This window comes from Galeopterus variegatus, unplaced genomic scaffold (genome assembly GCF_000696425.1).
Source record: "Galeopterus variegatus unplaced genomic scaffold, G_variegatus-3.0.2 Scaffold5584, whole genome shotgun sequence".
NCBI lineage: Eukaryota > Metazoa > Chordata > Mammalia > Dermoptera > Cynocephalidae > Galeopterus > Galeopterus variegatus.
The window spans coordinates 46,095-69,943 of record NW_007731695.1 but is presented as its reverse complement, the minus strand read 5'-3'; the positions used below and the strand labels follow the sequence as shown (position 1 = coordinate 69,943).

The 23,849-nt window shown below is 35.4% G+C and overlaps 1 protein-coding gene across 1 annotated transcript in view; it reads right to left on the bottom strand.

Annotated features, from left to right (window-relative positions):
* Positions 1–23,849, bottom strand: part of SLC44A5 (solute carrier family 44, member 5) — a 73,312-nt gene that overhangs the window by 12,636 nt on the left and 36,827 nt on the right. The window contains exons 4-13 of the mRNA XM_008589672.1: positions 18,677–18,802; positions 17,631–17,691; positions 14,160–14,283; positions 12,772–12,855; positions 9,744–9,856; positions 7,355–7,486; positions 3,786–3,885; positions 1,577–1,669; positions 1,037–1,124; positions 275–537 (exon numbers count right to left, since the gene is read on the bottom strand). Coding sequence (XP_008587894.1) covers positions 275–537; positions 1,037–1,124; positions 1,577–1,669; positions 3,786–3,885; positions 7,355–7,486; positions 9,744–9,856; positions 12,772–12,855; positions 14,160–14,283; positions 17,631–17,691; positions 18,677–18,757 — 1,139 coding nt within the window. The 5' untranslated portion in view covers positions 18,758–18,802. The remainder of the gene's footprint in view (positions 1–274; positions 538–1,036; positions 1,125–1,576; positions 1,670–3,785; positions 3,886–7,354; positions 7,487–9,743; positions 9,857–12,771; positions 12,856–14,159; positions 14,284–17,630; positions 17,692–18,676; positions 18,803–23,849) is intronic.

The window sequence follows — 23,849 nt, the reverse complement described above, 5'->3', positions numbered from 1 at the left end:
TACAGAGTCAAGTTAATCCTTAATCTTTCATTTGGTGTCCTCATCTGCCTCTTTCTCTCTCCAGCAATCTATGGGATTTAGGAGGATACTGGCCTAGGTAGGGATTGTACAATGGTGGCCAGGAAACCAGACAAAGCCAATGGTCACGCATGAATCTTGAATCATACCTTTAACCTTATTTGTACCTTGCCACTTGAATTGACTAGCCAAGATGAATTATAAGCACACTTAAATATAACTGAGGACTAGGTGTAGGGTTCAACATGCAGCTTACCGTACGGCTCGTCCAAATGCAGTAAAAAGTGGATATGGTGGGATGTCATCAGGTTTTTTTGCAGCCCAGTAATAAGCAGCAAAGGCACCAGCAAGGGCGCACTGACCCAATGCAATGACAAAGTTTACAAGCCAGAGAAATACGAACAGATTGTATATGTGGAAGGTAGTGATGTATTCATGGTACAAGCTCTTTCCACCATAGAAAGCAAAGTTACACTGAGCCCCAGGGCAAGCTTTCACAATTTCAGTTGTATTAAAAATCTGCATTCAGAAGAAAACAATATAGGAATATAATTTTAAATGCCATTCTAAGATAACACCTCCCTGTCTTTTCCTCTTTTGTAGTTCCCAACTACATGTCCTGTTTTGTCTCCATTAGCTTCTGACGTTACTTCTCTATTTTCTATTACCTTACTTTATATAATTTTTTTAATGAGCTCTGAGAAGTACCTCATTTTCCATCATATACTCATCGCTATGCACCCACTATAATTTCACATCTTTTAGTGGTGTTGTTGACCATACCTGCTTCTTGGGTATATGATAGGACAAGCAAGCTCAGGAAGTGTAGTGCTTTCTCTTCATTCTGCCCAGTTTTCAATGTTCCCCTGCTAACACCTGACCCACCCTCCTCTTCTATACATGTGATCTCCTTCAGTGCTCAGGATCTCTGTTTCAGGATGATTTCTACAACAATTGCAAGATAAAATGCAGTAAAATTCTGTATTGAAGTAAGTAAATGAGAGTTTCTTTTACTTACCTCTGGGATACAGGTTTCATTTTCATGTACACAATGCCCCTCTGGGGCTGTGACTTTGTATACAGGTACCCCTGATGTAGCCAAGAAACTGAATGAACTCTGTTAAGGACAAAGTATTTGCTGGTAGATTGAAAATAAATAGACAAGAAAATAATGCAGATAACTCAAAAGTTCATGGGCATATTAACTTCAAAATACTTCTTATATTTTAATAATCATCCATTTTCAGGCCTAGATTAATGTAACAGTGTCCAGCTGCAGTGACTGGCCCAGTAAAATACATAGGAGCTCTCTTAGGTTATTGCCAAAGAGAAACATCATATGTGAAGACAGAATAAAACAAATTTACCAAACAACCTATTTGAGGGAAAATTCAATCAGTAGACCAAAACTTTTTTAGGGCTTGGGGGAAAAAAAAATCAGTTACTTCTTTAGGTCATTCCTCATCTTCCCAGGGATAGTAGATACTGGACACAAACTCCTGGTTTCTGAACAGTAATGTGGACCTGAGGTTCAAAGAAGTCAATTGCCAAAGGATACACTGCTGTCACAGCCCAGTAGGCGATGCAGATTGAAAGCAAAATGAAAGTTAAAACTGGATAAACTAATGTACTGGGGATATATCCAATGGCTCTGAAATAAAACAAATAGTTGAAATTCAGAACGATGTTTGAATCAGAGCTGTACTTTCTCAATTAAGTTTATACCAGTTAGAACTAGAACTAAGCCTTAGACTGAATTAATTCTAAGATAGTGGTAATAATATTGATTCTTTTTTTGCTGATCATTCTGGCATATTTTTAGTTGGTTTTAAATTTTTATTTATTTATTTACTTTTAAAACTAAGTTGGGCCATTCTCCTGATGACCATATTTGATTCCTGCCCATAAGTCCCCAAACTCTCCTCTCTTTGGTTATTTCTGTCTTACCCATAAAGATTTGGTACATTATAATCATGAAATTTTTTCCTTTTGTTTAGATTTTTAGACTTTTAAAATTGCAGAAGATCATCTGTTAATCTGTGGAAATTTCTTCCCTAATTCAGGAATCGCTTCTATACTATCTTCAAAATGTGTTCACTACCCTTTGGCGAACACATTGTGTGATGGGAACTTACTTTTATGCGACACAGCTTCTTCAATTTTCTTAGCAATCAGAGCATTAGAAAATTCTTCCTTATATGCATGCATGTAACTTACATCCACTAACGTATGGGGAAGAAATGACCATTTTACCATCCTTCCCACATAGCAACACTCTAAGTAATTCATTTTTTTCCTCCAGGGTAATAATTTCTTTTACACTTTCTCATAGGACATAGTTTGTGAAATGTTCACCATCCTACTGTGCTATTCATAACTACTGCTTTTACATGACCTTTTCAGCATATGACCCTGGATTAAGCACAGTTCTGTTGGATATAACCACTGATAACATGATGGAACCCTCCTGAAGTGCTGACATTTAGATTTCTTCTGCATTTGTTACCTTCATCCCCTCACTATTTGAGCTATGCTGTTTTCTCCTTTCCCTATATGCTACCTTTAAGTGAATTATTGAGTGTCCTGTGGTCTATCTTGTATTTTCACACCTACTTATTTCAGTCTTTATTATCCCCTGAGCAAGCTATCAACCTGTCACAGTTATGTTGGCCCTTCAACACACACACACACACACACACACACACACACACACGCACGCACGCACGCACGCACGCACGCACGCATGCACATTTAGGGACATAATAAGTGGAGCAAGTTACAGTGAAGTACACAATTTAATACTATTTAAGAAATAAACCCAACAAATCAGTAGTTCTTAGTGGATAATGATAGGGCTTCAGTTATTGTGGTAAAGAGGGTGAGTTTAACAAACTGCTGGTTAACTATTTAAATCACTGGCTTCAGGTGGCACTATTATTATAATAATTATATGGTAATTTTATCAAAATAATCCTTAAAGACTATTAAAAATAATTTGGTTCTTGGTCATTAACAACTTAGTTTCCATCATTCTAAATAGAGAGCACGGTCTGTTGGCTTCATAGTAATGCTTTTCTTGTTTCTTTCATGCATTATTAAAGTTTAGAGTATTATCTTCAAGTGACCTTTTGGAATAGTTTGGAAATTATAGGTGTTATTACCACCCAGCATGAATTTTATAAAAGATTGTTTATTTTGTAAATTTTTAAATAAAAATAGCTCTGGGTCTAAAGTATTCCTGAATTATGAGCTTTAGATATAAAATGTATAGTCTGGTTCTGTTAGAATCAATTGTTCTGTCTACTGGAAAATTTTGTCACTCATACAGAAATGGTAATAGCACCTAATTGACTTTATATAATTATGGTGATTTAAAGTTCTCAAACATTAATATTAACATATGACCCAGCATGGAAATAATATAACATGTAATATAGCTAACTTTTATATAGCATTATATCATTTACTTTCACATGTTATTCTTCTAACATACATTTGGTGTTCAAAAAAATGATAATATGTAAACTAGACAGGTTTTATCCTTATTTTACCCTATGATATTTGAAGTTTGGTGATATTAAAGGACTTGTTAATGGTGACTTTTCTAAAAAGTGGCAGAGTCTGAACTTGAACAAGTCTTCTTGAAAGGAAAATAGTTTTAACAAGTCTTCTTAAAGGGAAAATAGTCTAAGACATCTATGCAATGGACAGTGACTGATTTAACTGATTGATATACATTATCTGAGTTTCTGCATTAAGGGTCTTACTTGCTTCCTTCCTTCAACAGGATAATGGCAAGTTGGATTCGTTTCCTGAGGAAGATCAGCAAGAGGATGACAATCACTTCAATGATGGAGAGTATTATCACTTTGAACAGGAGAAAAAATCAGTCTGTGATACAAATCAATACAAAAACAAAGTTTCTGTGCAAAAGTTAGGACTAAGCTTTATGGTTATTTCTGCCAATTCTGACACCTAATGATTTAAGCAGTTCTACCTCTCCATAAATGCCAATCCTAGAAATTCACTTTCCAAATCTCCAAGAAATGCTAAGAAATCCAAATTAAAACCTCTAGCTAGAGTTTGAACAACTCAATTGGACAGGCTTCACTTTGTCCATGAAAACATTTCACAGCACTTGTAGCAATAGCAAATAGGCATGAATGGGAGGAAGGGCTGCTTTAGGCAGCTCTATTTTAGATGTTTTCACCTTTGGTTCTTCAAGTAGGAGAATATTACAGAAAAAACTTTTTGAGCTGTCCCCCTTTGCTCACAATGTGTCTTAATTGTCCTTGATGATGAGATGGTAGGTTCTCAGCTGCCACATTTTAATTCTGTGACTCCCCCACCCACCATGGCCACCATCAATGAGTGTAAACCAAACCCAACTTAGACAATATAAGTCTTAGAATTAAAACTAAGGAAATTTAATTTAAACTTAATGAGCTGTATCAAAATTGTCTATATGTGAAGTGAATTTGCAAAGAAGGAATAAAGTGTATGTGTATAAAGCAAGAGAGCAAAAGGTGAAAATCTTGGGTTCTTTTTGGCTTCTTGTTTCCTGGATCGAGGTAAACTTGAAAGTCCAACTGCCTTTCTGCATTTTTGAGTTTGATGAGATACTTCTATATTCTTATAATAAACACCCCCTGCTCTGCTCCCCGCTTATTCCAATTTTCTTTTCTCTTCAACTAGCTTGAATTCGTTTTTTTTTTTACTTGAAGTAAAATAGTCTTAATTATTATATTTCCTCGATTCTAAAACACACTTTTAATTTAGTAATAACTTTTTAGAAAAGTAAAGAAATCTTTCATTAAATGACTATTCAATAATTTTAAGATGCATCCTGATTTCAGAAATGTTAAAAACTGAAAAGGTATGGATCTTACAATCAAGGAAATATGGTACTATTAGTAACAGAATTTGAAAGTATAAAAGAAACTTAATGGAAACTAAATTCCCACTGGTGAAGGAATCCCTTGTATAACCTCTCTGATAGATTCTGTTCATGCTCAGACACTTAAACAGCAATGGGGAGCTCATTATTTCATTCTATTGTTATAACACTAAGATTCTGATATTATATGACACATCAGTTAACATTTCCAAGTAAGCAGAAATCAGTTAAGCCAGAGGCATGGAAGGATCTTAGTAATATATCATCTTGCTTCTACATTTTCTTTTAGTTAAATTATGTATTTAAGTTTTATGCACATTTTATTCTCTTAAAGCAATAATTTGAGTCCAAAATTGTGGAGTATAGCCATATTATGCTAAAATAGTTATCTTCTTTGGAAAATCCTAAGAAAATGAAATATTGCAGAATCATTTTCTATTCTGAAATTGCATTGTTAAAGATTATTGTATATTAAACATCTACCTTTACAAAATTACATATTTAAAATAGTTGCATTAAAAAGATTTAACTGTCTTTTGAATTTACATACTATATACTCCTTTTGTTTGAATAAGAATGAATAATAGAAACATATGTGATACCCTATAGAGCAGTTAGTTTAAGTGTGTAACTTAAACAGAGGAGGAAATTGAGACCTGGGGGTAAGGAAGTGGTACCCAAGGTCATGAAGTTAGTTAACAACATGGCACTAGAACCACCTCCTAACACAATCTAGGATTCATAAAATTATAATTTTTATATTTATAACTGCTTATTTTCAGTGTTTCTGTCAATGAGTATATTTTCACATATATGCCCTTGTCTCTGGTGCCTAGAATTTTGTCCACAAGAGCAATTAATGTCTGATGAGTGAGTTATGAAAGGTGAGGCTCATGTGAGGAGAGACTGGTATTTTTAGACTAGAAAAATTTTTTAAAAGCTCTGTTTTTTCCTAAAAGTACATCTAAACTTTTCCGATGGCAGAGTCTGATGAGCTCAATGATTTTTTGTGTGTGGAAGGGTCTTAAGAGACAGTAGGGTATGACCACAGAACCTGTAATACGATCCATCCAAGAGTAAAACTACAGGTTTGATACACAATGGGTGAAATTCATCACCTTCAGAAATGGTAGCTAACAGAAAGTGGATTGCTGAGGACATGTGGAATCACTCAAATTCAGGAAACATGAGGATGCAATTCCCAAGATGCCTGATTTTCATAGTTAGAAAAAGCTGTAAATGAAAAAATTCTTCTGCAACATATTTGAAAAAAATAAGGTGAGTAAAGGGAACTAGTCTGCACAAGAGACAAGAAATGGGAAGCCAAAGAATAAGAATTTGTCATTTTGATCCAAGGAAAAGAGAAAAACTGAATTTGGTAGACAAAAGGAATCTAGTTGGGACTTTGGTGCTGCAGAACTAGGTTATCAAGGCTGGTATCAGCCTAGAGAAAACATCTCTCAAGTCTATCAAAGCCCCTTTGCTAAAAAAAAAGCTTCTTATTGGTAATCTTGCTCCACATATGTTTTAATCCCAGGAAATTAGTGTCCTAGATGGGATATGTCTGCATTCTGGTCACAGTGAGAGTATCCTAATGGTGTAAACAAATCAAATGACACTCCAGTGATATGTAAGCCTTTCGTTCAAAGCCTAAGGATTCTTGAATGGAGTGGCAAAATCAAGTTTTCAGATTTATTGAGACGGGACCCGTGCCTGGAATCATGATGCCCACCAAGATATTGCCCCCTTCTGAGGTTGTTTCTGGGCTCCTTACCAGACTTCCTTGAACATGTCTTGCCTACCTCTCTAACTTCGACAATGTGGAGATAATTTTTTTTTTAAAAGCAACATGTAATTAGAGATTATTTTTTAAATCTTAATTAAAGAACATGAAGTGCAAGGAATACTATCATAAGACCATTCTAAGAATATAAGATTAAAACCATCTCTGAAATCATCTTGCTTTAAAAATTTTGTTAATATTACCCTTAACTAATTCAATAATTTGAATAAACACTTCAAAAATGTAAATTATGTGTTTAAGAGTCTTGTTATAAAAAAATTGTTTCTTCTTTTTCCTTTTCTTTTTACCTTTTTAAAAACAAGTTTGAACAATCAAGCATTTGTTTCTTTTTAAACGTCTTTCTTAGATATCAGGTTAATGTCTATAAACATCCACAACCAAACCATTTTTAAATTGAAGGCAAATAAATAGCTTAAAATCCTTGTAAAGTAGTATTTTCTTAGATTATATGATAAATTCTTCCCAGTGACTTTTCCATTTTCTATAGCTGGTAGGATTATAAATATATTTATTACCTTTAATGACGTTAGCGATAAATGTATTTAACAGGTTACACTAACCCAAGCTTTCCTTTAGACAAAAAAAATTCCTCATTATTACAATTTTAACAAAACCAGTTTTTAGAATCCACTCACTAAGTGCAAACCATGTTTGTTTCAGTCGAAAGTACATGCTTAAATTAATCTGAATCCCAACGTCATATATAGTTAATGTAGAATTTGGGTGTTCCTGAAGATTTGTATATTCCTGGTAACAGTGCCATATTCCTTGAAAAAGAAAGAAAAACAGGCTAATGTAAAATGTTATTTTCTGAAATAGAAGCTACATATTTATCACACATATCTACATAAAACTGATCAGCACAGTTATTTCTACAAAGGCAAGTTTCATATTTATACAGTAAATATTTTATTGGGATCTAATAGTCTAAATGTGCTACTGTATTTGATATAAGTGTTTTCAGTATTTGGATGACTGATGGCAATATTTAGCTTTAAATGTCATTTTGACTATAAACAACCTTAATATCCATCAGTAGGGACTTCTTAAATACATTATGGTATGCTTGTTCAGTAGAAAGATGTGTTGAAATCTTCCGCTAACAGAGAATTATACCCAATATCAATTTATTATTTATTGGCTTATTTATTTATTCTTGTAGTTCTTTTAACCATACAATCGTATTTTTGTCCTCTTGTCACATCCTGCTGTATTGGGGGTAATTACTTTAGATTCATATTTCAGTTCATTAATTCTCTATTTTCCTATTTAACTTAATTTTTAATTTAACAGCTTTTCTTTTTTTTTTAAATTTTGAAAACTCCTATTTGGTTTGCAATGATATGTAGAAAGTCAGTTGTCCAAGATAGTGGCAGAGGTCAGTTACATGCAGTCTTATTTCCTGACACTTCCCAACCTGATTGAACATATCCTCACCCCAAAAACAGCTTCTAGCTTACTTGCCACATCATTAATTTCTGGGTTAGAACTACCTAGGAAGTCAATGGGGAGCTGAAATTGGTTGTTTTAACAATACTTTTTATATATTGACCATCTTTCTCCCTTTTGCCATTGTCAAAGTTGCATCATAGCCAATCTCAGATATTTCTTGCTATGTAAGACAAGTCAGTGAAGTCAATAGCAGACTTTACAGCCCTTCCCTTCTTGTTGATAGTAAAAGAGTGATTGAATCACATGCCCACACTCAAGTGGCAAAGGGCAGGGGTTTTTAGCTCCAAGAAGGAACACAAAAACAACACTTTTAAACAAAAATCTTTTCTTGGAGTTTCTGATTAGGGGACAGCAGTTCTTGCGTTCCTCCACCAGAAATCCCACATCTGATCTGTTACCCCAGCTCAGGAGGAAGCCCGGGTGGGATTAATGAGCAACTACATAGCAGGCACAGATAAAGAATACCTGAGGAAACCTGAACAATTTACTAGAAACTCATTGAACCTAATGAGGAAGATAATAACAATCCAATGCATATCAATTAAGTGTTTACTGGGCTCCAGGCACTGATCTAAGAGTTTTAAATTTATTGTCTCATTTAATCCTTACAATCTTCTGAGATGGAAATACCAGTATAGTGCTAATGTCATAGATAAGGAAATTGGGTCTTATTTAAATAACTTCCAAAGTTACCCAGTTATATGTTATGGAGCTGGATTAGAACTCAAGCTAACTATAGAATTTAGGGATTTAACATTCTTATCCTAATATGTTTAAAGCTCTTCTTTGAGTGACAGAAATAAAAGATTGTTACTTTTGGTGTCTACTACTATAAAACTGTGGTGGCAATCCAAAGGGCATTGTAGGGGAAATCATTCTTTTGAACAGAAACTTCTCAAACATTCATCTATTGGCCCATACATTTTTTAGAAGACAGAATAAGCTGCCATGAGTGGCATACTGTTCCATGGGAGACACTAATTCCTTCATTTAGTGTTCACAGTGCACCTGACATGTATGAATACTGCTTTGGGGAGACTGAGTGACTGGTTTGATTTTAACCCTGAAATAAAGTAACTCTCTATCCAGTGAGTGTAATTCAGAATACTTGCCTCTTGAGAGCGATGTTTCTCATAGAGTACCAATTACTAAAAGGGATGATAGACAGTACCTAGATTAAAAATGCTTAAAATAGATCCCACTTCTGTAAGTATGCAGACCTGGTTTTCGATCAGATGGAAAACTTAAAGGAATAAAAGATGTTGTCTGAAATATTTTTTATAATTCTAAAAGGGATCCTTTTTACCTCCTTCTTAACACCCATGAAGCATGAGACAAAAGGCTGGTAGGGAGAGTAGCAGAACATTCTGACAGCACTGTTTTTCAAGATGAAGAAGAAAAAAATTATAGAGACAATATATGCAAAGTTAAAAAATTTTTTACAATTTAAGGTTTTTTTAGGGACAAAGAATAATTAATTCCACTGGAAGTAAATACTTTCTGATAATTGATAATGGCAACTGAAAAGAAAAAGATCATTCCAGTATTTAATCAAATAGGAGTGACACTTACCATATCCTGTAATTCCAATCACACCAAACACGAAGATCCAGAAAAGGCATCCAGCTATGAACCTCAGGAGTATCAAAACTGTCCAACTAAGGAACATGGCAATGCTCAGGCCACTAGAGAAAAAAAAATCCACAACAAACACAGGGGTCAAGTGTGCTAAACATAACACAATAAGAACATCAGGGCAACACTTTTTCTATTCAAAGTGATTCTCAGATTATTTTATTTTACCTGGCTATGGAACTACATGTAATGTTAAAAAGTATAAATGATGGTTTTTATTCATACTTTCATATGAACGAGTAGGACCATCATGGATTTTATAAATGAGTCATCTTTGTGTGCCCAGGTAAAGTGAAGTCCAGTATCAATCATTGTTCAAGGAAAAATACAGTTCCTCTAACCTACAATTTTGATCTATCTGCCATAGTTGCCATGTCCTATTTTTTTTTCCTTCAAACCTACCTAGTAGATGATAAATTGTAAAATATATTTATGATGAATTGTACTGTTCTATCTACCTGGTGACTAGTAGAAACCTTCTGTAATATGGCTGTCTAGAAGTAAGTGGATAGTCAGGGCAGAAAGACAAGAAAAATAACTGGCCACATCTTGTACCCATGATTTTGTAGTCACTGTCACTGTGGTCGAATTAACTCTAGTAGTTTGTGATACCTAATATCACCAGACTTCTATTTTAGGTCCCCAGTGATCTATGGGCCATTATTTGGATTAATGGCAAGGCTTCTTTGTCTCCTGGGCCATGTGACTTTATCAAGCAATCAATAGCATGACTATTTTCCATCTGCTTTAATTTATTTCTACAGCTACTAGAGAAGTTTCTTCCCCCCCCCCCCATATATTTGGGATAAGGTTGTATTGGAGTCTACTAATAGAATTTCCTCAAAGAGAACTCATTAACACTGGAAACTTGGCTGACTCTTCTATTAAGAACTGACACCTCTGGTGCTATCTGTAAGTTTCCAAACATAGCAACAGACAGAGCCTGGTCCATTTATTGAGTTTATCTCAAGTGTTATCTTTTTAAGAAATCTTAATGATTACTATCACTGGATAGGTGACAGCATGGTATAGAAGTCTGTTTTCAGGACATAGTCTTGCAGAGCCTACGCTTTTAACTCCAAAAGCCATTCCCTATTAAAAGCACAGGTATTTTGATGCTTAAATATTCAGTAAGGCTGAAGGGTTACTCTATGGTAGAGTCCAAGGAAAATATTCAAAGAGGTCAAGGGGGAAAAAAGAAATAAAGCTGTTTATTCTGTATGTTTTAAATTTTTGCATAAAAAATTCTAACTGAATAAACTAAGTCCTAGAATATCAGTACTTTAGCTTTATTTTATAAAATAGACAAGAGCAGAAGAGTTGAAAATAAAGGAAGGTGTTGATGTTCTAGTTGTGTGAGTGGTGCCTGGGTGGAGAGGTTTCCAGTGTGTGTGTCAGGGGTGAGGTAAGCAGGAGAGTCTATCATAATGTACACTTGTTCAGGTAAGAGTGGAAAAGCCAGATGAAGAAGAAACATGGAAATTACTTAATGACATTTAGATCTGGCAATAGGGGAACCAATTAACTACTAGTATAGACTGCATAAACTACAATCTCTGCTCTAGAGCTATACCCTAAAACACTGAAAATACTGTAATTGTTTAAGACAAGCATTGAAACGACTAAAATCTCATAAATAATCTAGTTGTACAGCTCTAAAAACTACTCACTAGCATTTTACACACAGTACAATTTCGACTTTATTAAGCACTGTATAGTTAAATATGTCTATCTTGCTCCCCTCGTGTCTATATAACTGTACCTTGAGCCCACATTTTCTATGCATCTACTGTGTTCCAAAAACCATACTAGGAGTTAAGAAAATAAAGATGAATTACACATAGTTACTCATAGTAAAGAGTTTATAGCTTATCAGAGGGAAAAAGTCAGGTAGATAAAATACAGAATAGTAGGTGCTGTCTAAAGATAAGTATGTATGTGTATGTATAGGTATGTATACACACACAAACGCACTCATACACGCATAACACATATGAGGAACACAGAGGGGGAAGTAATTATGTCTGAGAAAGATAAGAGAGGTTTCATAAATGACACTAAAGCTGACTGTAAAGGGTGAGGTGAAGTTGCCCAGGACTCAGAGGATATGCCAGGAAAGGGAACAGAATGTACAAAGAGATGGGATTTGGCAGTCTAGGGAGGGGCATGTTACTTGATGTGTTTAGAATTTAAGGTTAATCAAGAAACATGGGTGGAGATGAATCTGAGAAACTAAGCTGGGCCAAGGTGCAAAGGGCCTTGGAAGTATCCAAAGAAGTTTTAAATTTACTCTTTGGTCTCTAGGGAACGATAGAAGCTTTAAAGCATTAGAAAGTGACATAAGAGCCAGATAGTAATGACAGACTTAGATAGGTCAAACACATTTACCCACTGCCATAAAGTGACTACATTTCCTTAACTCTCCAGGAATGCAAACCTTAAGTGTGAAAATTTTAAATCTCTTCCTCCTTCATATATTTTTTCAGCCTCTCATAACTACAGTGACCTTTGGTGATGAAGATAACAATCATTTTGCGAAAGGGACATATTAATAAAAATAACAATGGTTCTTTGGAAGTCAGGGGAAGGACAAATTAGAAAAAAAAAAAAAAAAAAAAAAAAAAAAATACCGTATCCACTATAACGTGATAAGAAGCACAAATGTACTACCGATACAGAAGTACTCCAGATGCTGTCCCACGTGACTTGAAGTATATGTTTATAAGAGTACTTTTATTAGTAATTTAATTAATAATATTAAAATTTACATTCTTATAATTTCTGCTAATTCTAGGTATATTTCCAAATATCTTTGCCTCTCCTCACCCTATCTGAAAAAGAAAATGGCAGGAACTGAGATCTAAGTCAACATTTTATTCATAAATAAGAACAGGGAATTTGCAGAAAGAGTTCTGAAAGATAAAATCAGAATGGGGCTGAAGAAGAAACATGTGTTTTCACTTACATGAGAATCCAATACCAAGTTGTTGCATAGTCTTCAAACACTTTCATTCCAATTGTCCTTGCATCAAGGATTTTATTGATAACACTGAATTCAAAGAAGGGGAAAAAATCAATAATTTTTTGACTACCAGTAAACAGAAATGTTTTTGCTATGATAAAAGGGATTTGGCAAGCTGCTGTTTAAAACATATTTTTAGAAACCATGTATCAGTAGTGACTCTCTTCCTGCCCACAACAGTACAGGAAATGTCACTTCAGCAAACCTGCAAAGGTGGCTGTAGCTGTACACAGAGAACATGGTTTTCTACAATAATGAACAGATCTATTTCCAGTGTGTGCATGCAACATGCTCTCAATATTGCAGAAAACTCACTGTAAGAAATGAATTTAAATGATAAAATCAGCTTTTAACTCATAAAATCCATAGAGTCAAGAATGAACGTCATCTTTAACTCCCCTTTCTAATCCTCTGACGGTATTGCAGCATGATGGCCACATACCAGAAAGTGCACAAATCATAGTGTCAGGTTTGATGAACTATCAAAGTGAACACACGCATATAACTACAACACGGTCAGCCCCTTCCCCATGTGCCCCCGTTGCAATATCCCCATCTTCCCTAAAGTACCACTATCCTAACTTTTGTCATAATAATCTCCTATGTTTTCTTTATTGTTTTATCACTTATATATGCATCACAAGGCGATTTAATTTAGTTCTGCTTGTTTGTGAATTTTTTATTATTAGAATCATATTTGTATTATTATTTTGTAATTTCTTTCACAAAATTTCTAAAATTTATCCATGTTGCTGTTGTATTCTAAATATGCAAGAGCCACACTATACTACATGTTCTACTAAGTTTTCCAAGGAAGAGAAATACATTTTTAGGATATCTTTATTTTTCATTTTTAATTCAACAACTGAGCTATGCAGTGATATTCTGTGTGTGTTTATGTTTGTGCACATGTTTACATGTGTGTGTGCACCCAGGGAAATATATTTCCCAATGTCGTGAAGCACCATGTGTGTACATCCAAGGGAAACTATAAATTTACTGCATTAAACTTGGTACATAGAAACTTGATATGGCACCAATACAATTCCTTATGTCACATTTCTATACCTGTTGATAAAGAAACCTTTAATTATTTTGAAAAACATCATTTTTCTTTCTAATTCATTCTGCTTTCTCCTTCTTTACATGCTTTTCTTAATGAACATATATCAAGTTCTCCAACCCCCAGTGGAGATATACATACACTGTTATGTATATTTCATAACAGTACATAATTCTTTTCCTATAACCCTTAACCTAATGTGAACTTTAGTCTTGGGTACAATAACAAGATGCATCAAAACTGAAAGTAGAAATGTAAACAAACATACTTTGAAGCCTCCCTGAGTTCTATAACATTTCTTGTCTTTCCATTTCCATCTGCAAACAGCTTCTTCCTTCCTACTGTTAAAGAGCCATTTCTAGTAGAGAAGTCAGGGAGACATCTCTGGAGAACTGTAAAAATAAATTAAAATCACGGTAGTCACTTTTCTACTTCTTTCATGATGTCCTCCCTTTCTTAAGCTTTCTGTCATTTATAATCAAATCGTTCCTAGGCATGTAAATTGCTCAGTAAGATAGCTAATCAGCCATTACAGATACTTGATGATCTGAAGATTTTCTGATGGTTCTAAGACTGAAATAGAAACCAAATACAATTGCAATCTGAACCTACATTCTAAACTTGTTGATTATTTTATATATGATGTATTTATCATGTCACAAATAAAATGCACAGCATAAGTTTTCAAAGAGTAACACTGATACATATCAGTCATGGTAAACACATTTTAATAAAAAGCCCACATTTGCTTGTATGACTAAATGAATTTAGTTTTGTTATTTTAAAAAAATCTTAGATACTCCTTGAGTAAAACCTTGACAATTGGAGATTAGTGAATAATTCCTTGGGAGATAAGAACCAGCTTAAGCATTATGCTACTAAGACAACTGAATTTTTGTTTGTGAATTCTTAATAATTTGTCTCTCTTCCAGCTTTTCATTTACATGCTTTTTTGGATGGGCTGGAAATGGAAATTCTGAAGCTGTCAAAAGAGGCCCACATTTTGTAGACTAGTGTAATTTCTAAGAAGAGTTAAATCACTGTTCAATCTTCTATGTTTTCATTTTGATTAAATAGAATTGTTGCCTGTTTTACAAGTCTATTACTAAAAATTTTTTCCAGCCCCTATTTTTCTTTTTTTTGGCAGGGGGGGTGTTTGGTGGCTGGTCAGTATGGGGATCTGAACCCTGACCTCGGTATTATAACACCATGCTCTAACCAACTGAGCTAACCAGCCAGCTCTAACAGTTCTCTTTCAAATGAAGAGGAAAGGAAAATAAGAAATAGATCATTTTTATGCTTTTTTAATAAGAAGCAGCACTGATTTGCATGGGTTCATATGAAGCTTAAAACTGAAAATATTAAAGCAGTTGATACAGGGAAAGAAGCAATATGTTTTTATAAAACCTTTCCTAGCTTAAAATGAACTCAACTTCCCATCTCCAGCTTCTGTAATAAGCACTTATAATAAGGCTTATTCCTCTAGTATCATATTTCTCCTGTTCTTCCCTTCCCTTCTATGGTAAATTTGACATAGTAGCCTCTACCAGCTGCTCCTACTCCCTCTCAATCATTAGATTTCTACCCCCACCACTACACAAAAATTGTCCTCCCAGTGATCCCAATGACCTCCTAATTACCAAAATCTCGATATTTTTTAGTTTTCATCGTGTTTGAACCCATTACCCAGCATACTACTCAGCACATCGTAGAACCCAGTAAAAACCTGCTGTTGAATGACTTAACTTTTCTGAGCCTTTTACATGGTAGACATCCCCTGCCTTCTTGAAACTCTCTTCCCTTGGCCTACATGCCCAGATTCTATGCTGCCCTCCCTTCTGACTTTCTGTGCACTTCCCCCCTTTCTATCCCTTAAATATGAGTGCTCCTTCCTAGAGGGTCTCCTGACCTTGTTCCACATTCTATTTCTGGGCAATCTCATCCCATCCGCTAGCTTCCATCACTAAATATGCTCACTACATATTTAAAAGTAGAGAAAATATGAAAGAAGACACTAACCTATACATAGTCCTACCACCACCAACAGTGAAGTATATTCACATTTTGGTGAATTTCCTTCTAGTCTTCCAGTCTTTCTTCTACAAGAAAGTTCTTTTTTTTTTTAGAGTCAAAATATCCAGAATATGCAGTGTTTTTCCTTGTTTCTTTCTCTTAATATTAGTTTCTTATATAAACTCTTTAAGGAGTGGACTTTTTTAGCTGCATACTATTCCACCGAGTACTATAGTTTATCCCCAATTAGGAGGAATACAAGTTGATGGTAAGTTTACCTTAATGTCTTCCTTACTAGACTGTGAGGAACTATGCTTATTCATTTCTATATCTCCAATGTATATTTTATATCGTGTAATTTAACCAAATTGTACTTGCATGGGCAGGGATGAGGTCATACTTTTATACCTATTATATCTTTAGTAGCCTTTTTTTTTTTTTTTTACCTTTTTTTGCACAAAAATTTGTAACACTTCTCGGTTACAGGCACGTGGGCAGGGATGAGGTCATCCTTTTATACCTATTATATCTTTAGTAGCCTTTTTTTTTTTTTTTTTACCTTTTTTTGCACAAAAATTTGTAACACTTCTCGGTTACAGGCACTGGTTGCCCAGGGTTTCCTGGTAAGTGCTGCTGTTTGCAGGACTGACTTCTTTGTTTCAGGGTCTTTAATGACCCAGAGAAGAGTGATGGGGGCACTGAAGACATGGATCTGGTGGTAGCTACTTCAATGGTACTTGAATTTCTACTCAAACTGATGACTATTGCCTTTCTTCCATTTGAAAAGAAATATATACTCATTGTAGAAAAATGTAGAGATAGAAAAAATAAGAAGGAAGGGAGGAAATGCCTACAGTTTTGCCACTCCCAAAACAACCACTTAATATTTTGGTATATTTCTTTACAATCTTTTTCTTTGAATAGTTTTTTTTTTGGTTTATTTTAATTTACATCTGCTTGTCAGTATAATGCATGTAACAGTTTGCATTTTATGAAACATTATAACATATGCACGTATATGTTTTTATAATACTTATATTATATAATTCTAAAATATTACATTTAATGAATACATCATAATTTACTAGAGCATTCTCTTGATCTTGGATATCAGAGTGTTCCCTTTCTATTTATTTATTTTTTTGGTTGTTTTGAATACACATTCTGATGGATATTTTTTATGTAAAGTGTTTTCTCTGTGGTTAGGATTCTATCCTTAAGAAAGGAAAATAAATGATTAGTTTATTTTCTTCTAAACAGAGTATCACTTTAGAGTTTACAATTTTAAAGAGAAAAAATATTGATTCATTCAGAGACATATAAATACTTCAAATTTCACATTATAAATACAAGTATAGTGCCCATACTCCCCAGGCAATTTCTGGACAAACTTTCTGGCTGAATTCAGGGGTGGGTGTGTATGAGTTCTGTGTGCTGTAGAGCACCAAATAATCAATCTGATTGGGCTTTTAAAAATCAATTTCCAATCTTTTCTTATGTGTTCATGTAGCTAAACCCAGAAAATTCCAGAGCTCCAGTGGAAATATCCCTGGCTGAGTCAGGAGAAGGGCTGTACCTTTGACTTTCCTTCTAATTAACTGCGGGACCTTGGGCCAGTCATGAGACCATTCTTGGCCTCAATTTTATCAACTGTGAAATAAGGGGACCTAATTAAATAAATTATTGGTAGATTCTTTGTTTCTAAGGTAAAATAATTACCACTTACAAGATTTGCTTGGAAAAATAGCTGTTGGACAATCATCGTCCAGTAAGAGTTGTGCAAGAGACTAAAATGAAAGAAAGAATATGTTAACATTTCAAAGGCTATGTGATGACTACTTTCACTCTCAATATAAGAATTTGTGCTTTAAAGTTTTAACTCCATAATAATCTCATTATTTCAAATTACTTCCCCTAATAATAATAATTGTAAGATTATGACACACACATACCTTTTGACAAACACTCTTAAATGTCCTTCCTAACTGTAATTCAGTTGAATCAATAATAATAAAACCAGACCCTCTGAAACCAACACACACCTTTGAAGGTATGTATCTTTGTTTTAGCCACATCCTGAGTCTACTCCTTCAATTTTTTTTCTCGAAAAAGAGCATCTTCTCTAACTTAGAAGCCATTAATATTATTTAACATCATGAGGCCTTAGAATTCCCTTATAAATCTCAAAACTAGGTACGGGTTTGGGATTTTTAAATGAATAGTTTTTTCGTTTTTAAATGAATAGTTATCAAACTGTAAAATTCTACTTGTTACTAAGTAGCCATGGGGTTTCATCACCACAACAATGAAATGGTGACTGAAAATGACATTAATTCCTATCTCTTGACAGTAAAAAATCCATCCAAGTACATTATTTCTTGGTGTCAGGGAATATTTGAAACCAACTTACCAGACTGTACAGTCTTTCTATACCTCAAGTCTACAAAATGATTTGCTATAGATGGTGTGTGTGCTTCCTATCTCTTGACAGTAAAAAATCCATCCAAGTACATTATTTCTTGGTGTCAGGGAATATTTGAAACCAACTTACCGGACTGTACAGTCTTTCTATACCTCAAGTCTACAAAATGATTTGCTATAGATGGTGTGTGTGCTTGTGAGTGTGTATTTGTATTTGTGTTTTAATGGAATGGTGCTACTAGTAATCATTTCCTAGAAGATGTGAGAGCTTTTCCACTCCAGTGCTCATGTTACACTTGAGATTGAAAAAAAGCTAAATTCTTCTCTAATTTTAAGCTTAAACACACATACCTTCGCAGGCTTAGCATTGGGCTTGCAGAACTGACTGTAGTATTCCCAGTAGGTTTTGTTGTCTCGGTATAAAAGTTGCATTTCCAAATAGGTTAAAAATTTTTCTGGGCACTTGGAGACACAGATCTGTGAAGAAAAGGAATATAGTGATGGGAAGTGAATTGAGTTGAACAAACCAAGGAAGTATCCATAAGGTTAGACTTCTAAATTATCCACCACAGTAAAGCTCAAAGCACTATTTTCTGTCTAAGAAACTTAAATCAATTGTCTAATCATATTACAAAAAATGATATTTCATGTACTATTTACCAATCTCCATTTCTTGGTCTTTGGTGTTGATGTGTTAAAACAGTAAGATTCTATAAAGTGATGGACTTATTTTTCACTTTCGATTTTGAGATAAATATAGATCCACATGTAGTTGTGAGAAATAACAGAGAGATTCCACATACCTTCCACCCAGTTTTCCCCAGTGGTAATAACTTGCATACCTATAACATGACATTACAACCCAGAAATTGGTATTGTTACAGTCCACTAACCTTATTCACATTCACCGGTTTTACATTCGCTCATTTGTGTGTGCTTGCATGTGTGTGTGGTTCTATGCAGTCATGACTACTACAACAGGACAATGATGGACTTTTAATAAAATGTTTTTTTACAATTTTCTGAATTAGTAGATAAGAGTAAAATTTAAGAATAATTTTTGCCTGTGTAGTTTATGCATATTCCAGGTTAGAATCTTGCTTCCTTTCCTATACATGAATAAAATGCTGATTTAAAATGCTCCAAATATTGATAACTTATGCCACTAATAATTAGAAGTGTCAGTGGATTCTCAACAACAATTCTCAAAACATAATTAGGGTTTTATCACCACAAGAAATGAACAGTAGGACTATTTGCCACATCGATCATTATTAAACTCTTTGACCACCACCGATCAGATGTGAGCAGAGAGGTCATCTATGCGATTATTTTACATTAATGAACTTTGGGGGCCTATCAGTGCCAAGTCAGATCACTATGCTAGTCCACAGAGCGACCACAGAGTGACTGAAATCCAATTAGTAACTCCACAGAGAGAAGGCAGAATCAGGGAAGATGTATGCTATTGGCTTTGTTTTTTGTTTATGATAAAAAAAAAAAAAAAAGAAAAGGTCACACTAAGCCATGTTAGCTGCAGCCAACCCTTGAAAATCCCTCATCACCTTTGGTTCTTCATTGTAAAATCCTTCTCGGCCCTGACTTGCTCCCTCTCCCTACTGTACTTTGGTAATTATTCTCGCTGGCCAACCTCTAGCTCAACCCCACTTGGCAGTTAGATAAACACACTGCTGCTGAGCTGATAGCTCTTTTCCATCATTTGGGTCACGTTCCTGCTGTACACAGGGCATTTGATGTTGACCCCACAGCTACCTCAGTAGGAAGATAACTAAATGGATGCCTTAAATCTTACAGTTAACCTTATCTTGTAGCAGCTCAGTTCAATTCCTTCCAGAAGTTTGGCCAAGGTAAATGGCCCATCTCCACATTCACACTTCCCATTCTTTCTTAGTCTCCTATCCACACACATGCATGCACACACACAATCACATATATACATTCATACATGTATTTTCTCTTTCTTAGTCTCCTATCCACACACATGCATGCACACACACAATCACATATATACATTCATAAACCTCTAGAGGAAATATTGGAAGTCTCAGGTGTCTTTCTAAAAAAGCCAAAGAACTATTTAGGGACATTCACAGCATCTAAAATGCCCAAATTTTTTTGGAAGAAGGTTAAGGTTATTATCAATGCAAATGTCAAAAGTTCACTCTGATTGGATCTAAGCTGAATAAACCATTACTAGGAGATCCTTCACAGATATTTAGACTATGACAACTTATTCATGTGATTGAAAGACAACTGACCAAATTCCCCTACTGGATACATTTAAGCGGATTTATAAAAGTGAATACAGAAAGCGCTAATGCTTTAACAGGCTTTAAATAATGGTAGAAACTACTGATTGGGGACCATGATGATTTCTGCGTCTATAAATACACATGCAAACAATGTATACTACACATGTAAAAATGCTGTGTATGCACCACATAAAAGAAAGTAATTAAAATGGGAAAAAGTGGTTTGCTAAAGAGAATCACATAAAATTTCATTTAAGACACAAATGAGCTGTTGAAAAACAATATAGCAACTATCCTTACTCTCTCCCTCTATCAGACAAATCTGTTCACTTCAAATAGGGTGCTGATTAGTAGCAATCAACATATAATCAGCCAAAAGTAAAGGTAACATGGAGGTAGGTATCCTAATTGGTCATAGTCTGTCCTTTAAATGCTCATGACACATTTCTGGACCATGCTGGCAGTTAACAAAAACATAATGCACAAAAATATGGTTTGAATCATAGATACACCACTGCCTGGCAGATTAAATGCAAGTCTGCATTTGAGGCAGCTAAAATATATTCTGACTCAGTTCTGATTCTTTGCATCACAAAGGGCACTTTGAGTATAGATCTGTATTGCTATTTTACATCTTCAATTCAGATGGATTTAATACTCTAATACAAATTAGGATTCGGTGGCTGGGAGAGTGAGTTACGTTAAAAGTTTAAACATTACATTTGCCATGAAGAAAGGATGATGTGGCAAGTTACTTATGAAACATAACATAAAAGCATAATGTATTAGTTTTTTTGTTTTATCATAGGAATAATAGATTTGTATAGAATGATGGGAAAATTTCTGAACTGGGAGTAGGAAGGTATTCATTCACTCATTGATTGACTGATTTATTCAATAAATATTTGTTGATCACCTACACTGAGCCTGTTCTAAGCACTGGGGACACAGTAGTGAACAAAACAGATAAAAATCGTTGTCCTCAAGCAGTGTGCCTTCCAGTAGGGGGAGACATATAAGAAATAACAAATAAGTAAAATGTTTGTTATACAGTGGTAATAAATGCTATAGAGAAAAATAAGGTTAGAAAGGAGGCTAGAGACTGAAGGATGGATGGATGGGATCCCAATTTTAAATAGATAGTCAAGGAAGGCCTCGCTAAGAAAGTAACATTTGAGGGAGACTTGAAGGAGACTAGTGATCAAGCTATCCAGGCATCCGGAGGAAGAGTACTCAAGGTGGGGGGAAGAGCAAAGTCTAAGACTCTGAGGCAGGAGCTTTCCTGGATCCTTTGAAGAACAACAGATGGATAGTGTGACCTGAATACCAGGAGAATGGGAGAGTCATATAAGATGTGGTCAGAGAGCTGGCCAGACAGTGAAGGATCTTGTAGGCCATTGATGGAACTTTGGCTTTTAATATGAGCTATTGAGCATTTAAGCAAAGAGACATATTTAATAGAATTATATTTAACAGCTTATATTTAACAGAATCACGTTGGCTTCTGGATGGAAAAGATACTGCAAAAGGAAGTGGGGAGAGGATAGAGGCAGAAAGACCAGTCAGGAGATCACTGAACTAATGTAGAGAGGATGATTCTTTGAATGAGGGACGAAGTGGCAAGAAGTAGTTTGGTCCAGGATATAGTTTGAAGGAAGACCAAATGAATTAGCTGACAGCTCAAACATGGGTATGAAAGCGAGGAATCAAAGATGATTCGGTGGTATTTGGAGCTGAAATTTAGTGAAATAGGGAAGACTGTTGGGGGTGAGGAACAATTTTAGGGATGAAGTCAGAGATTAGGAATTCCATTTTGGACACGTTAAATTTGAGTTGCCAGCTAAATACCTCTGTAGGTATTTACTTAGTTGGTTGGATATAAAGGTCTGGAGTTCAGGGAGCAGACTTATTTGGAGATATAAATGAGGGAGGGCAGCACATAGACAGTGTTGAGCCTGTGAGGCTAGGTGAGATCAACATGCAAACATGCTGTATTTCTAACATCTTAAACAATTCTCTTCTTGATCCCATCTCCCCCTTCAGATTTTTTCAGAAATTTTGCAGTATCTGAAGGGGGACATGGGATCAAGAAGAAAAATTTTTAAGACAGAAGAAATACAGCATGTTTTCATATTGATGGGGATGATTTAGTAGAGAGGGAAAAATGATAAAATAAAAAACAGGAAATTTCTAGAATGATGTGCTTATGTGTGTGGGAGAAGATGAGACCTAATGCACAAATGGATGGGGCGGCCTGAGAAGCACAGGTGGGTCACCCACAGAAAGAGGAGGGAAAGCCGAACGGACACATGAACGTGGATGAAGACAGGCAAGTGGATGTATAGGCAAGTGGATGTCACAGTGGGAGCTTTTAAAAGTCATCTTCTGAATGCTTGTACTTTTTCAATGAAATACAAAACAAAGTCAGAGGCTAACATGAAGATTGGGGAGGAGGTCTTGGAGGTCTGAGGTGAGATGAAAAGGTGTGAGATTGTTTTCTAGGAGAGCAGGTTAGCAAGTGTGAGACAGCACTAAGGTCCCACTTGAGGTTAGGTCCTGAATTTAAAGGACCATTGCGTGTTCTTCTCCAAGAACACAGAGCTGCCTGGATTTAGGCATGGAGTAGGCAGAGGGCTGCAGTTGGCCAGGGATGAGGTTTTTCCAGGGAAGTACAATTAAGTAAGAAGAGACAAAGAAATTGAGAGTGCATACAAGGGAGTGATTTTAATGAAGGACCATGGAATTTAAGTCAGGTAAGGAGGAAGATGAAAACATGCGGGAACTGAGGGACACTTTGAATGGGTTAGGATCTGTGGTTTGTAGGTCCCAGAGAGGTAGAAGAATTATTGGAGTTGGAATGTTAGAGGGATTGAGATGATCAGAGAATGGGATGCTTGAAATTAAGATTACAAATGGTGGTAATTATCAGTACTGACTAGGTCAAGGATTTAACCTTGGGGGAGTAGGCAGAGGTAGTCACAGAACTAAGATATCAACATCCCTAGTGGGCTTTAGTCTCAGCAGAAATGAGATTTAAAAAGTCTTTGAGGGAGGGCCAGCCCAGTGGTGCACTGGAGAGTGCGCCGCTTGGGAGCGTGGCGGCGCTCCCGCTGAGGGTTCGGATCCCATGTGGAGACCGGTTCCCGCTCACTGGCTGAGCGCGGTGCGGGCGCAACACCAAGGGTTGCAATCTCGTTACCGGTCAGTAAAAAAGACAAAAAGGAAAAAAAAAAGTCTTTGAGGGAGATGAA